At 36.0% G+C, this 17,970-nt stretch overlaps 1 protein-coding gene across 4 annotated transcripts in view; it reads right to left on the bottom strand.

The window, feature by feature from the left end:
* The window catches only part of Glrb (glycine receptor beta), a 67,632-nt gene that overhangs the window by 15,142 nt on the left and 34,520 nt on the right, over window positions 1-17,970 (bottom strand). For all 4 annotated transcript variants that reach the window (XM_028754926.1, XM_028754924.1, XM_028754927.1 and 1 more), the window contains 3 exons: window positions 2,307-2,536; window positions 2,116-2,198; window positions 601-741 (listed from right to left, as the gene is read on the bottom strand). In XM_028754926.1, the coding sequence (XP_028610759.1) occupies window positions 601-741; window positions 2,116-2,198; window positions 2,307-2,536 (454 nt within the window). The remainder of the gene's footprint in view (window positions 1-600; window positions 742-2,115; window positions 2,199-2,306; window positions 2,537-17,970) is intronic.

The following is a 17,970-nucleotide window of genomic DNA, read 5'->3' as shown; positions in this document are numbered from 1 at the left end:
GGAGTGACTTTTGCAGTTCTCCAAACCACATTGTAATTTAATGACTGTTGTTACTTTGCTAATGCCTTTCATATCCCATGACCTAGACAAATAATATTCCTGTACGAGGAACTTTCACAGATGATCAATTTTCTCTCACTCTCATTGCTTCTCATGTACCATAAAGATCAATGCTTTTAAAATTAACAAGACAGTCTACTTCTCATCTAAATAAAACAGCTCACAAAGGAACAAATGAATAAAGATAGATTACACTGGGCTATACCGAATGCTTAGTTCCAAAGATAATCTTGTCAAAACTTGGCAACATCTAAGAAAACCATTACTTGGGAAAGTTTGTGTTACTGTAATGAAATATTGACAACCTCTTACCAACAGAATTATATAGGGAAAACCCCATCTCTTTCATAATTAAAAGATCAAAGATCTTAAATGAATACATTGTATAAAAGGTTCTAATACATGGTTATGAGGATACTTTTCTTACATTTATCTTATTTTTAATCATTCTTGTTTTATTCTTTCCTTAGTCTATAATTAAAGCTAAAACAAAACTTTGAAACCTGGGTGGTTAGTTTTATTTTCTAAGATACCACTTACCAGTGCCTTTATAGTATTTTGTACAGTTGCCATATTCGATATCCTCCTTTTTAATATCAAATTGAGGTAAAGCAATTTTTTCCAACTGAACAGGATCTCCTGACTGCCAGATGAATCTTAAATCATCAGTTGTATAACCAACTACAATAAGTAAATAAACATGTTAGATTAAAATATGTGTATCAATGTTTTCTCATCATTTTAATAATCCTTATTAAGCACAGAGAAGGTAAGAAAGCATGACATTATGTTATGGATTTGTAATTTAAAATTCACAGTGGCCTAATCTTTGGCCATGCAGAAAATAACAACACAAGAGTAACATGCCATCATCATAAAAAAAGAATAGATTAAATAACCATCAAAATCAGATACAATCCTAGATCATCATGTATAGAAAATACCTTCTGCATCCCTATCAGTAAAAACAGTGACAATGAGGTTGAAGCTCTCTGCATATTTCCATTTATAATCTTGCACTATGTACCTAAAGTTCTAAAACAGGTATGATTTTAAATAAGTCATTGCCAGGTTCCTGGAAGGAATTACATCATGACAGTCTAACCGCAGTAAGATTGCAGTCCAAGAAGTCATCATCAAAGCATCATTTAAGTAAACAGGAGTGCGTGGCCTGGAATTAGGGTATGAGGCATCAAGGCAGAACTACATCCTGGAATAATCTAACAAAAGATCGCAATCATTGGTTTCTAAAATCCTACAGAGAGTGTATTAAGTATGTGTGTATATATATATATATATATATATATACCACATACTTACAAAAACATAATCTTATTGTTAGAAAGCAATAAATATCATCAAAAGTTGGCATTCATTTTAGTGCATTAAAAACCAAGAAAATCACTAAATAACACATAATCTAACAAACACACATAATATAGTTTACAAGGTTGTTATTACTCATAAAAATAGATTAATCTTTAAGCATCCACACTAAAGAGTTTTTATGACACCAGTCTTCATTTTTCAAGATCTTATGGCTTAGTATTTTCCAAGGATAATCATCATGGAAAATTAATGAATATATTTTATAGAAATTTCAGGTAATAGCATTTAGTATATCTTTTATAAACAGAAAAATACAATAATAGAAACATAGAATATACATTTGCAATAAATGATTTTTCTATTCTTCCAGAGAAAATGAACATTTGGTTGATTTACATATATTTCAATGTTTTCCATTTTTTACTATGAGACTATTAACACAAAGCAATTACTTTTTAGAAGACCATAATTTTCTATATATTTTTCACATTGCCAATCCAAGTAAGTTTAGCCTTCAGAATAAGGTGCACACAGACCAACATCAACTTGCTAAAAAGCCAGCTACAACAGAAAGCTCTGTCTTCTCCAAGATTATCCTACACAGTATGATATTAGTATGGTCAAAAAATATTCACTGTTTTCACAGTTATATAACACAATGATAGAATATATTATCTAGATATAAACATTTTAGTCCCCAAATCATTTATAGCGTTATTTACATACAGCTCTCAAGTTGCATCTTGCAACGTTGTGTGTCCATGGGAAACAGAGTTAAGTCCAAAGGACATGAAAGAGTAATAGACAACCTGAAGGCAAGAGCAGAAAAAATTGGAATTATTGAGTATACATTTCAATTGTCCACTGACTTAAAAAGGAAAATATAAATATTCAAGAACTAAATAGAACAAGGGTACCTCATGCTCACAAGGACGTCTCCATCCCGAAAAATAAACAACAGGATATTTTCTTGGGTTACATCATGAAAATTGGCACTTTTTTCATTTGCAAAGAATAAGTCAGGCTTCCACAAGCATTTATACATTGTGGGATCAACTGTCAGTGCATCTGAGCCTCTGAAGTCACTAGGGAGCTTGAGCCTCGGGTCGTTCCATTTCTGTCTCAAGAAAATGTTAACTCTATAGTCCTAGAAGGAAAAGCACATTCCACTGATATTTTAATTGCTTAAAAGTAAAATAAATGCTTTTATGACATGTGTAGTTTTTATAGACGTTTTTAACAATAAAAGTATGTTTACTGTTAGAGCAGCAAACCAATAATTCCACATGGCTTGGTGATAACAGCATCTAAACATGAAAACTTCTAAAGATGCCAATCACTTCTCCTATTCCACCAAAAAGGATGAAATTAATAGAAAGAAAACATTTCTATGTCTTTTGTTAAATAGAAAAGTAAACAATAATGTGACAAGCCTAAGTGAGTGGATACACACAAACACACACACAACTCTACATAATCTATTTTGTCTTAATACCTACTAGTAATCGGTTTCAAGCTTCCCTGTGAATGTCAGAATCTCTATATAAAATGGCTTAGAATTTGCTTATAGCCTAGGCAATCCTGTATACATTGAAACCATTGGTTGTAACACCTAATACTATGTAAATGTTGCAGGAAAAGTTGTTACACAGTATCGTTTATGAAAGAGTAAAAAGAAATAGAAGTCTGTATACCAGATCTAAACATGTCCAGTGTAATATGCATTTTTGCTCAAAAATCCATTTGCACATGAATGAACACATATATAGAACTCAGATTCAGAAGGCAGATATATATTCTTGTGATGTTTAGAGAAAATCTATTCATAACCATTCAAACATATGAGTTAACACAAAGCCTGAGGCATATAGTAAAATGAGATTTGGACTAGGTGAGACAGACCAAAATGGATGCAAATTTTAAAAAATGTTATGTTATACTTAATTTATTTTAGTCAATTTTTAGTTCATGTTCAGAAACCTAAATTCCACAGAATTATAAGAACCAATTTTGGGCATATTTTCTGCTAGAAAATATGAACCTCAAAAAACAAGTGTGTTGTCAGAAAATAATTTATGTTTGCCAATGAATATGGATCTCTGGCTAGACATGGTGGTACACACCTGTAATCACAGGATTTGGGAGAGGGGGCAAATTGAGATGATTTACATAATTAATTATAGGCTAACCAGTGCTATAGAGTGAGACCCTATTTCAAAGAAGACGGGGGAGAGGAGAGAAGTAAAGGGAGACAATTTCTGTCACAAACTGAGTCGTCAGGACACACTAAAATGCAGTATTGGTGGTTTTCCCTTTGTCCACTATACACAAACTGTATACAAGAGTATTTAAGGCATACATTATAATGGGTTTTGGAACCCTTATAGTCAATAATCCAAAGTTAATATATCATTCCTTCAAAGCCTTTTGGACAATGAATTAAACAGCAAAATTAAGTTATAAATCCAAGTAGTTGTATACAAAGAAGTGGTAGAGCACGGTTTGTTAAAAACTAAAACCAATATCTCACTAAGAGGTATAAATATATATGTCTTACATACGTATAAATAGTTTAAAGCAGCTGTAAATAGGAATTCCAGAAGTGAAAAAACAAAACAGGAAATGTACTTTTTATCATTTTGGTTTTGTACTCAGATTCTTTTCAGTATTCAAAGAAGGTAAGACTCTGAATAACAGTGCACTTACGTAGCCATGCAGCCTAACTGTAGTGGGATATTTTTCCCACAAGTTGGGAGGAGCTAAAGTGGGAGGAGTAAAGAGAGGAAGAGGAGGAAAAAGGAGAGGAAGAGGAGAAGGAAGAGAAGGGAGAGAGAGAGATGTAGCGCCATGGATGACCACACATGTACTGAGAGCAGTCCTGGGTAACAATTTATCTAGGTTAGTTAATTGGGAAACATCTATAATTATGTGGGCCTATTGTTATTGAGCATTACCAAACATATAAAGACCTTGATTAATATTTAAGCATTAGAGTATCATTTCCTACCAGGCCCACATGGATGGTGGGATGGTCTGGGCACAGCCCAACAGTATGGAAACAGCGTGGAAGATTGGCAGAGCCACTTCCCACTCTGGCGTCTCATGGGTGGCAGGGCCAGTGTCTCTGGCCACCTGAGCAGATGGCCTGAGCTAAGCAGCGGTAGCAGCACACAGGCCTAGGCTAGTCAGGAACATGGCGGCTGATTAAGAAAAGCCAGATTGAATGTAGCCATTTTAAAATATCTCTCGCAACACCTATTCATCTCCACCAGCAAACTGTACTGGATATAGGAAAAATTGCAACACACTGACATAATACATGTGCAAATTCTACATAAATTATCACTGTATATTCTACAAACATACTGAAATACCACACTGCTCTATATCAATATGAACTAATATGAATATATCATATAAAAGTAAAAATGATTTTAAAATTCAACATATAAATTGTCCTGAATATCATAAGCAGATTATAGAAGTCCCAAGTCATGTCAGTTACGGATTATCTGAGCACATCTGCATGTGCCTGAACATTTGACTTCACAGTAGCAGCATTAAAAAGAAAAGATATTTTCTTGATCAAATGAACTTGGACCCAGACAGAGTAAAGAAGTTGTTTCATTCAGAATACAAAGACTAGCAGTATACAGCTATGTCAGTATACTGCATTAGCACACAGGCACACCTGTAAATGTGAGCACATGTGCAAACACGTACACACACCAGCACACTGGTGCATGCTCACATACACACATGTACACATACACACACACATGTATAAATAATTCTAATGGAGGTTAAATGATTATTTACTAAAACAACCATGACAACTCCAAGCTTCCAGGAGACACAATGTCTGGGAAACCTTTGTATCCACTCCACAGTTATCTATGACTTCACTTCAGGAGTAATATGCCTTATGATAAGTCAATTTTTCATAAAGTTTCAATCATTGTACTTTACATAAGCACACAGTAGTAGTCAACTTGAGATCATACTGAGCATTCACTAGGACTCCATTTCAGATTCTTAACCATCCCTGTCCCTGATATGATCTACCCAAATCATTGACACTGTAAAGTTATACAGTCAAAGATGATTTTAATCCCCTGCTATAAGTGCTGAGCTTTGCCAAAGGACACCATCACATAATTATATATTTAAATGTATAAAGTTAAATATTTATTCATTGTATTCTTATACACAACTCATTCTTAACAAGGGTCAATATAAGAAATGCTACAGTTCTATGTTCAGTCAATGATACTATTATGAAACCGCCCCAAATGGAGTCTTCTCTTCATTATCAAATGATTTCTTTATTAATAAAGTACAGTCACATCATTTTATAGTTATTTTCTTGTGCAGAAAGTAAATTTAGTGTAGTCACAATATAAAATATATCTAATCATCAGAGACTAGAAAGGCTTCCTTTTACTGGAAAATCATGCTTAAGTGTCTCCTTTTGTTTTGGTTTTTGTTTGGAGACTCAGGAACTCAGAGTTAACTGGGAGCCACCCAGACTCATAGCTTAACTCCTTTTCTTGGTACAATCACTGAGGTGTGACATATTCAGTCCAACTTCAACTCTTTTCCTCTATATTACTAGAAGTAGGTATGAATGAAAAATAAATAAAATGACAATTAGGGAACCCCATGTACATAAAGAGAATCCACCATTATCCTCTGTGTATGGCTCCCAGAAATTCCCTACCAAACTTCCAGATTAAGGATACCATATTTTACCTTAATACTAGATTTTCCTGTCTTAGTAGGCTAGTATATATACATACAGAGATAGAAATTTTAAAAACTCATTAGCATTCTTTACACTAAACCAATTATCTTGTGGAATATGTCTGCCAATTTGCTTACCGTTAATTAATTTTATGGATGCTATATCAATATTTCCTAATAACATTCAAGATGATATCTGGGAGGGATTAACACAATGCAAACCTTTAATTAACTCCAGCTTACTTTGCATTAATTACAGAATAAGCTGCTTCTAATATTTTGAGTTGAAGTTCAGAAATTTATTATACATTATATTGAGATTTCCACACACAAACTAGTACTACTGGAAACACTTTATGTTCTACCAATTTCCAAGACTGTAGGGCTAACTTATGCAAAATTAGCCTTTTAAGGAATAATTATAACAGTTTTAAAAGTGTTTCTCCAGGTTACTTCTTTAACCCTTTTCAAATGTCTCATCAATGTTTCAGAACAATACAAGACTCATTCATGATGCTTATTAGCACACTAAGTTCAAAGCAGTTTTATCAGTAGACACTGGCAGAAGACAGAGAAAATTCCTACAAAGCATCAGGAACCTTGAAAAAACACAAGCCATCTGTAGGGAAAATGAGCAATCGTGCAACGCTGTCTCTACACAAATGACTTTTCCAAAATTACAATAATCCAGAAGCAGAAGGTAGCAGATGACACCCAGACACTGACTGATAGAATCTGTGGCGCAAACTGGAGACAGAGAGCAGCTAGCATATGAGATAGATGATACAGATAAAACGGTTTCATTTTTAACGAAAGACAGGAAGCTTTGAACAGGAGAGCAAGATCCTTAAAGCACCTTGGCCTGCAATGAGGATGGAGTTTAAATGGAAGTGGTTGGAAGAACAGTTTATACCACAGAAGAGCCTCAAAAAATCCCAACATGACTCTCAGAACTAGATAATTCACAGAGAATTGTCAGAAGTTAGTGTAATGGACAAAGCCCCATGGCATCCATGGTAACAAGGGAAATGAGGAGAGACCAAAGGAAAAAGAAACAGACTCAGAAGCACCACCAACAACAGTCCTTTCACTGAGCAGGCATGTGCTCAGGCAGGGACTGGTCCATTACTGAGCAGGACTGTGCTCAGGCAGGGATCTTGAGGTCTGTACACCATTTAAGTGGCAGAAAAAAAATCTCTTATCAATATCTTATCAGAGGAAAGGCAAGAGGTCGATTTATAAAGAGCCTCCCTGCTTCCACAGCTAGGTGGCTCCAGGAGAAAACATCTCTCCCTCTTGGGCTGGCCTACCATTGGGAATCAAGGTCTATTCTGAATACATTTATTTTTCTATAAGAAAATGAACTACAGCAAGTGCTTAAATGTGAAAGCATCAAAGGCATGAGACTGGAACTTCTAGTTATACCAACCATGGCCCACCCCATGATCTGAACTCTCTAGGCACAGCACAAATAAAACAGAAACTGTAACATCACAAAGCTGCTGCTCTTATAGGATGACACCAACACAAATAAACAGAACTAAAACAAAAATGGAGTCAAAATAGGATCAACACTTCTATCCTGGGGAGTGACCAGTGACAGTATACATGTATCAGTCAAGTGACATTATACAGAGAGTGTGCATCTATGATTATGCAAGGACCAAAAACTCAGTGCCTGTGATCAGACAGGTAATCACAAAGAGTCTATACCTATCAGTCAAGTGACTTCATAAAAGAGTCTGTATCTGTGCCTAGGCAAGAACCTCAGTTGTACACAGAGGTACAACTATAGAGACAAGCTTTGTTTAACACCAGTACTCCAATTCAGGAGATCAAACACCTCAACATAAAACCAGATATTGGTGAACCTAGTAGAAGGGAAATAGCTTTGAACACATTGGCACAGGAGAGGATTTTCTGAATATAACATCAATAGTACAGGCTCTAAGATCAACTATTAATAATTGTGACTGAAAACCTTTTGTAAGGCAAGGTACATCATCAATTAGACAAAGCAGCAGCCTGAATAATGGGAAAGATTTTTTATGAACTCCACATCTGATAGAAGACTAATATCCAAAATATATAAATAACTCAAGAAATTAGATACATAAAAAATTAATAATCCAATTTGAATGGGGTACAGACCTAAACAGAAAATACTCAACAAAGCAAACTATAATTGCTGAAGAACACTTAAAGAAATGTTCAACATCCTTAGCTATCAGGGAAATGTAAATCAAAATTAATTTGAAATTCCAGCTTATGCCTGTCAGAACAGCTAAGATTAGTAACGCAAATGACAGCTCATGTTGGTGAGGATGTGTAGCAAGGGAATACTCCTCATTTGTTGGTGAGTGTGCAAACTTTTACAGCTACTTTGGAAATCAATATGGCAGGTCCTCAGAAAGTTGAGAATCAAACTACCTCAAGACTCAGTAATATCATTCCTGGTCACACACCCAAAGAACATTCCATTCTTCCAAAAGGACATTCACTCTTCTATGGTCATTGCATCTTTATTCATAATATCCAGAAACTGAAAATACATGTCCCTGAGTGGAAGAATGGATTAAAAAATATAATATAATACACAAGGGAATATTACTCAGCTGTTAAAAATGACATCATAAAATGTGCTGACAAATGGATGGAACTATAAAAAAAATCATCCTGAAATATGTAACCCAAACCCAGAAGGTAAAAATAGTATGTATTTGTTTATAAGTTGATATTAGCCAATAATTACTTAGGTACAATCCATAGACCCAGAGAGGTAAGGAAAAGGGGGTGGGAGTTAGAAGGGGCATATGAATCTCCCTAGAAAGGAAGAATTAGAATAGATTTTATTGGGAGACTTGGGGCAGGTGGGGACAGATGTGGGAGGTCAGGCCTTGGGGAATAGGGTTGAGTGATATAGTGCAATGGGAGATGGTTTGAATCAGGGAGCATTTGAGGGGTACTGTGTCAACCTAGTTCCATGAATTCTAAAGAAGACTTCCAGTAACAGAGAATACAGAGTCTCAGCTAGACATTTCTTGGCCAGGCAAGGCTTCTAGATGAAGGACTGGGTTGCATTTTAATGAGTTGTTGGCCAAAAAGGTGCCCTAGAAATTCTCAAACAACACAGTCTGTTGGTAAGACAAAGAGTTGCTTTCCACAAACCAATAGTGGTGCCCCATTATCAAGAGCAACACCCTCACAATTCACTGAACATGGAAAAGTTGAACTGGTGACTATGTAAAGACTTCATCCCTATCTTCTAGTCTCTTTGGTACAGTAAAGGTCTCTGAAAGCTACTGAAAAAGAAACATGGACACCAAAACAGCCACAAAACCTTTGACCTACAATCTGTCCTGCCTAAAATATGCTAGAGCAATGGTGGCACAGAACTTGTAAGAATAACCAACAAATGTCTGATTTGGCCTAAGGCTCACTCGAGGAACTTATACCAAACACTGCTTGGGTAACAAAGAACCAGAAACTAACTAGACCAGATACCTAAGGTAAACTAAAATATGACTGGTCTTTAAAAAAAGATCAATAAAATGACTCCTAATGATATTCTGCTATAGTCATAGACCATTGTCTTAATCAGTCATCATCAGAGAGGCAGCAGCAGATAGGAATAGATGCTGAGACCCACAGCCAGACTTTACATGGAGAAGGAGTCAAAATGGGAAGGGTTCATCAAACCCTTCTCCCTCAGAGCTTAGAAATCCTGGGGAAGAAGAGGCAGAAAGATTGTAGTCAGATGGGATGGGAGATAGATACTAGGAGAACAAGGCCTTGTGAATCAATACAGCAAGGTTCATATGAGCTCACAGAGACTGAAGCAGCAAGTACAGGACCTTCATGGACCTGTGCCAGGTCCTCTGATTTAAAATAACTATTAGATTAGTATTTTCATGGGACTCCTGATTTTAAGAACAAGTGGGTCCCTGACTCTATTCTCTGCTCTTAGGACTCTTTACCTCCTGTTGGGTTGTCATGTCCAACTTCAATATGACAGTTTTTGCTTCATCTTATTATATTTTATTTTGTCATGTTTGGTTATCTCTTAGAAACCTAATCCTTTGTAATGAAAGACAGGCAGGAAGCGGATCTGGAGGGAAGGGGAGTTGGGGAAGAACTGGGAGAAGTAGAGGGAGGAGAAACTATTATCAGAACATACTGTATGAGAAAAGAATCTATTTTCAATAAAAGGAAAAAATGAAAGCAAAAAGACTTTAATTTTATAGATGGTTTTGTCCTGCCATCCTTTGTCTCTCTCTTTTAATTAATAGGTTTCCCATTGATCACGAGAAAATAAAAATCAGAATGTTGGAGAAGACAGGGGCTGAAAGGAGAGGTGATAAAAGGTAGGAATGGGGTTAATTACAGTCAAAATACATAATGTATTTGAATGAAAATATCTCTGTGGAATTTGTGACCACATACAATGAAAATACACCAGAAAAAAAATACATTAATTGATACAACCAAGTACTATGGCATCATAGACTTTTAAATGCAAAGATGCTGATTCAGATCTCCACACTACATTTTAAACACTTTGACCATGAGCTAGTTTCTTAGCCTTCTAAGCTTAGTCTCCTTTGCTTCAGAAAAACATCTTGTATCCAATGTAACTAATTCAGCATGTGCTAGACTTTGTTCACTAGTCAACATTATTTAATGGCACCTCACTTCTAAGAACCAAATGTCAACACACTGTTAACACATTTTTAGCACCTCTCTGCACCCTTCTTTCCTGAAGATCCACTAGGGTAAGTAGAATATACTATGTAAACTTCAGATTTCTTTGATGATCCATTTTGAGTATGTGCATATGTGGGTAGGTACTAGTGTGGGTGCATGTGTAGTTGTGAGTGTGTGTACATGTGTACCTGTATGCATGGAGACATCAAACGTCAGCCATAAGTATCAATCCTTAGAGCTTCCATCCTGTTATCCTTTTTGTTTTTGTTTAATACTGTTTCCCATAGGCCTGGAGCTCAACTTGTAGACAAGAGTGACTGACTAGTAAGCCCCAAGAATTGACCTGTCTCTACCTTCCCATGCTGGGATTACAAATGCATGCAATTATGCCCCACTTTTTAAAATCTGGATTTCGTAAATCAAACTCAGGGAGTCATGCTTCCATGGCAAGCACTTTACCAACTGAATTATCCATCGCCTACTTTATTATCTTTAACAGATATCCATGAAAATAATATCCCGGGAACAACTTCTCCAACTGGAGGTTCTTTACTTCATTGTCTCAATCTATCTATCATTTATTACTCTTATGGTTCATGGTTTTATTTTGAAAAAGCTTCAAAACTACTTTCCTATCAATTGTATAATTATATATTACTGGATTTCAGCATGAACTACAACCAAATCCTACATTTTAAAAATCATTTATTAAAATTAAGAATTTGGTTCAACACTCATTAAAAGATAAGAACTCATCAGTTAGTAACATTTGGTTAATATTTAATGCAAAACTCCAAATAATTACTAGTTATTGACATTTCAAATATTTTCTATTAAGACAGCTATCTTTGAAATCTATTATTTTCTTTTTTTAATTCCTCAATCTAAAATAATTATAGTGCCATCACTTATTTTGTGTTAAACAAATTTCCATTAGAAACAGGCCACTTTATCTGTGAGGAATGACTTAATTGTTTATTAAGTACTTGGTGACAAATTCTACTCATTGTTCATTCAAAATAACTCTCTATTAGTCATTATTTGGGAAATGGATGTTCTCCAAATTTTCAGTACCAATTAAAACTCAAATTAAACTGTTTCTCCAAAGCAATAAAACATTTCACAATGAGACACTATAGCCAGTTATTTTCCATTAATGGTATTTTAATAGTGAGAATTATTTCTCTTTAATTCACAAACTCATTAGGCAAAACCTTCCGTGATTCACTTTTACCTGCTTCTCACATAAGCAACTGTTAACTTATTTGTTCTCTTTATGTTGAGATAAAAAATAAAATTGGTATGCAAAGAAATAAAAAGACCAAGTCTTGCAGCATCTGGCAGCACTATAATTAATTTTCTGTCAATGATTGCTTAGAAACATGGCCTAAACTGATGCCAAAGATAGTCTTTTGTCAGACTAGAAGTTTCCCGTGAGAGTTGTTGGGTTAAGAAAATGCTAGTTAGGAGTTTTTTGTTCATATTTTAATAATTTTTCTCAAGAATATCACTTTTTAAAGTTCTTACTGAGTTCTATTGAACACTATTTTATTGGCATGTATATTTTTTCAGATCTACACCAATTGCCCATTTATATTACAAGCTCTTCAGTAAGGACTACTGACATCAGGCTGTAAATCCCATGATGTTGGCATCTCATTTCATTCCTAGTGTAAGAGTAAAATACTTCGCGCAATTTCTAAGTGATCAAAAGGTATTTTCCATAGTTCTGAGTGTGGAAGTCAGATGAAGGGCTCTTCCTCAAAGCACCTTCTCGATTTGTCCCACTCACAAGGTGGAATGAGAAAACATGGTCCCTCTGGTTCCCCTCTTAGGGTATGAAATGCACTATTGAAGACTCCACCTTCAGTCTCTTTCAATCCCTGAAGGCCCCATGTTGTAAGACTATTGCATTGGTGTTTAGTTTACATGTATGAGTTTTGGAAGGAACTGAAGAGGAGAAGGTTAGTAAGCAGCATCCTTCCAGGACTGTATGTTCAGAAAGTACTCGATATATGCCTATTAAATAGAGAAGAGAAACAATGAAGTCTGTGATAGTTTGAAAGGTTCTAACATTTAATGTGTTTCAAGTTTCAAATTTAATTTCTTTCCTATGCATTGATAGTGATGAATTACTAGAAAAAGAAAATCAAATTTAAATTATTTTTCTCTTTCCGAATTGGCATAGGTGCTATGACCTATGTAGTTTAAGCGATTACCTATGCTCACTGATATAGTTGGAGATAAGAGGTAATAAAGAGAGCATCCATTATAAAAAGAAGCAAATTTTCTCTTTGAAACCTTAGCATACTAAAAGAGTAAATTTGACAAGGGATACTATAATTTTCAATATTGATTTTTAAATGTACCCTTTCAACTTCTTCGTAGATTTACTTTAAAGAGATATTTTAGGAATTACTCAGTATAAATCAAGATGCTTAGAATATGTAGAGTCAGACAGTATCAGATAAGCCTCTAGCAGGACTAGGAAAAGGTTTTATTTAAATACATATCCCTCCAACAGGAGTTAGGCCTATGAAAGTATTATTTATAAATATTCAAGAGCCTATGTATTAGTGTCCTATTTGCTGTCAGAACAAAATTAAAATGTGGTAGAAAACATTGTAAGCTCAATATTGTATAGATTTGCAGTTCAGACACCAAAATAACAAGATGACACTCAAACTTTCTGTCCAGGGGGCTCGAGCATTATACAGAGTTGGGGACATCTTTCCTTTCTCCTTTTAGCTTCTGGTAGCTGCCTATATTTCTTAGGTCATAGCCCTTCCTCAAGCCATTCTAATCCATCATTCCTCTTTTACAGTGATGATTATTGCCTCTGATCTCTGTTTTTTTTTCTTTTTTTATTATACCCCTCTCATGGATACAAGTGGACAACTACAACGAACCTACCCACTCCCCTTCTTAAGATCCTGAATTTAACAGCAGCATCTCCTTTCCCATGAATACTATCATAGCCTTTTTCCTGTGATTAGGACATGGGCAGCACCGGCAGACAAATAATCAGTCCATTATAGGAGAAGACATTGAAGATTAAGAATATGAAGAGATGAGGATCTGGAGATGTGGTTCTGATAGCAGTTACTGCCAAGCCCTAGGACCTGAGCTCAACCTCTAAAAGCCACATGGTCAAAGTAAAGAACCAATACCCCCAAATGTCCTCTGACCTCCAAAGGCATGCTGTAGAACACACACACACACACACACACACACACACACGAGAGAGAGAGAGAGAGAGAGAGAGAGAGACAGAGAGACAGAGAGACAGAGACACAGAGACACAGAGACACAGAGAGAGACAGAGACAGAGACACAGAGAGAGACAGAGACAGAGAGACAGAGAGAGACAGAGACAGAGACACAGAGAGAGAGACAGAGACACAGAGATAGACAGAGACAGAGAGACAGAGAGAGACAGAGACAGAGAGAGAGAGAGAGGCAGAGAGAGGCAGAGAGAGACAGAGAGACAGAGACAGACAGAGAGAGAAAGGCAGAGAGAAAGACAGAGAGCTCTTTGTTTTAAAAAGAGTAGGAAAACTATTTCATTACTGCTGATTTTATAACCACGTTAAAAACATTTAGATGAGAAGTAAAGGAAAAAATTGAACAAGAATATCTAAGATTTTAAATAAATAAATAAATAAATGAATAAATAAGTATATTGAAAGCCAATATCAAAATATAAGGAATAGTACAGTGTGATGGATTTTTACAGGATGGATTTTAAAATAGATTTTAAATCTATACATACAAGGAAAGATAAAATCATTTTAAAATAACAAAGATGAGCAATTGGAAGGAATTAGAAATAAGCTCTTTAAGCCGATCCCAAACATGATTTTCCCTTTCTTGACAAGCACAGCTGTGTTGCCCAGAATGATTTGAAGTCTATTATTAAAACAACCAAAAGGCATGCAGCAGAAAGGCATAGAAATCCTGACAGGATCATGAATTGTAGCATAGCAATAATTCAATATAATTACAAAGCATGCCTAAAGAAAGAAAATGGCTTGTATAAACAGACTTTTATTTCCATGAAGCAGCTCTTGTGTTTCTGATGAGACAACGTGCTCATGCGTGGACTATTACAGTCAACTACGATGCCCAATTTTCCACCGTGGGTAATGGTTCGCTTCTCATTTAAGAAAACCTACTGTCTTAAGTAAACGGTAGGGAACACATGGAAAAATCAACAACTATTAAAAGAGTGGCTGTAGAGCAAATGTTCCCTAGACAGTCTTCTCATTGCTCCAAGAGCTCTTGCTTCATTTGCCACAAATAGTAGCACAGAAACTACAGAAGAAAATAGAATCACCACTCCTAGAAATTTCATATTGGGGTGGGAATAATTATTTGATAACTTGTGTGATGTTGCAATTAATGTCATCAAATATCACCTATGGTATTGATAATGACACCTCACAACAGTGCCGGGTAGCAGAATGTCAGGGAACCACACAGACACTGGAAGCAGGGACAACCGAGGTGCAGAGTGAAACCTCAGAAAGGCAGGAAAGGGTACAGGTTTGCAGGGGCAAGAAACAACTTAGGGAAGACTGACAGATGCAGTACTTCCTCCACAACTCGGATTTGCAAATACATTGAGATAACTTTAATGTAGGCAAAAGCAGTTGAAATCAAAGTAAGGGGATGAATAAGCCAGGAAGACTCCTCCCGCCACAGCGTTAAGAGATCGTGGTGAAGGCTGCCATGGCAATTTCATGCACTGGAGGAAAGAGTTGCCCCCTCCATTCAGAAGTTACCCCACATCTGTCTACCACCTGACTAGTGGCTATTAATGTCCAATCCAGCCCTCAGCTACGTGCCTTGCATTGAGATTTGAATAAGCAACTGCTTGTCTATCCTGGAAAAGCCTATAGTGGAGTGACATGTTGGGCTTCTGAGACATTAAGATTTGCTTTGTTTCAGCAGTTTCTCAAAGGGAAGACTCTTGTCCATTAGTTAAGAAAACCACAAGTGCATATGGAAGCTGTTGTACATTCTTTAGTGCATTGAGATGTTATATCCTTTTATAAAAGCAGTCATCATCATCAAACTTTAGGATGCTTGCAAAAACACTGTCACTCTGTATTGTATAGTCTCTCCTGTTTGTAAAGTGTCACCCAACAGGGCATGACAGGCTCAAGTTCTAGTCTGTTGTTGACAACTTGGCTAATCAACATCACATAGTCATGAAGGTATCACCAACATGATGATAGTGCTAATCTTTTTGCTTTCCAAACATCTTGCTTGGGGGAAAGTTTTGTTTTTATTAGCGTGCTTTAAATAAGCAGCCTGTGACACTACAACTCCTTCCCATATATGAACAACTCCAGAGTCAGCTCTATCTTTCTGGTCACTATTTATAACAAATAATGAAGAACTGGTTTTTCTAGCTCCATTTTTTTCTTAAAAGACGTGTGTGTGTGTGTGTGTATTAAACAACAAAATTTAGCAAATCTCCACAATGAGTCTATACAATATGCCATCCTCAAAAGAGATCCTCTAGAGTTCTGTAGGCACTTAAGAAGCATCACATAACACTGACAGAGTAGAATAATCTACCTAAAAAATGAGATTCAGAGTCAAACATTTGTGTTATGTCACCTGCTGAATGGTGGCACACTAAAAACAATTCAATGAAGAAAAAAAAATAAAAAGATCAGTTACTTAGCTGCCCCAGACTTTACAGACCTGTTAATTGGAGATGAGAAATACAAAGAGTCAGGAGATTTCCAAGAGATGGAAGACTGAAGAGCAGTGTTTCAGGGCTAGCTCAGGGGCTGCTAAAAATGAAATCTAATAAGATACAGGACAGACTACAGAGACCAGGCAGACCAAACAGGCGCCTCAAAACTTCATCTCCAAGAACCATCTCTTACCCTTGTGAAAGGAAGAGTTCATTTAGATAAAACATACTTAAAATTAACAAGCACTACATCTTTCTCCTAAGTGACAACTAACAGGATATTTCAGAGGCGTGTTTTAGTGACCTATAATGTATCTCTATGCCATTTAAGTGTGAGACTTGGATACAATCCCCAAGTCTTTAAAGAATTCTCTAAAATTCTTCACAACCACCTATGACTATTGGCTGCTTGGGAGCTTAAATATTCTGAATTATGTACTTCTACAACAACAAATGTATCACAATTGTTACTATAAGGATCAGAAAGTAAGCAGAATACATAGTTGTTTTCATTATTCAAAAATATAATAGCTCTGTAGCGAAAAACAAAGGAGAAAGTACTTTAGATGACCCTTTCTGTATTCTGAGACTCTCTATTCTGAGATATTCTGGAAGATTATATAATACTCTAGCACTTCAATGAGCATTACAACCAAACCCTCTAACATCACTGAAAAAAAAAATGTATCTCAAAAATAAAATAAAAATTCAAAACAAAGGAATTTTTTCTACCACTTAAGTATTATTTCAGTATTTGGTTTATCAACAAGGGAAGACAGCATCTGCTTCTCTAAAACCACGAACACACAACAGACTTTGTTAAAGTGCTTTTTAAGAAGACTGTGGGCGTGTCAGTTACATTACTCATTGCTCAGAGAACCTGAAGAAAACACATTTCTGTTTTCTTCAAGATCGCAGGCACTGCTCACTCTTCATCTTTCTCTGTGCCTGTTCCTGTACCAGGAATTTCTTACTAGCTTTATGAAATAAACTCTCTCCTGTGGCCATTCCAGTTCTCTTAGAATGAACAGAAGAGAGAAAACAAAGATTCTTCCCAAAAACTTAAAAACATCATCTGAAAATTGATACATCTAAAAACTACAAGGAAAAAATGTTTTCTGAGTTTCAGTTAATGGCTCCACAGGGGTCTTTTTTGAATGGCTTCTTGAGGGCTGGGAGATGGCTCACTTTATAAAGTGTTTACCATGAAAGCAAAGACATTACTTCAGATCCTAAAAAATACTGACAAAACAGTCAGACAAGGTAGTTCCTATCTTTAATCCCTGGGCTAGGGAGTTGGAGTTGGTAGCATCTCTGAGGCCACTCTCTCTCTCTCTCTCTCTCTCTCTCTCTCTCTCTCTCTCTCTCTCTCTCTCTCTCTCTCACACACACACACACACACACACACACACACACACACACAC

This window comes from Grammomys surdaster, unplaced genomic scaffold, assembly GCF_004785775.1.
Source record: "Grammomys surdaster isolate TR1022 unplaced genomic scaffold, NIH_TR_1.0 126039, whole genome shotgun sequence".
In the NCBI taxonomy this organism is placed as follows: domain Eukaryota; kingdom Metazoa; phylum Chordata; class Mammalia; order Rodentia; family Muridae; genus Grammomys; species Grammomys surdaster.
This window is presented reverse-complemented; position numbering and strand designations above follow the sequence as displayed.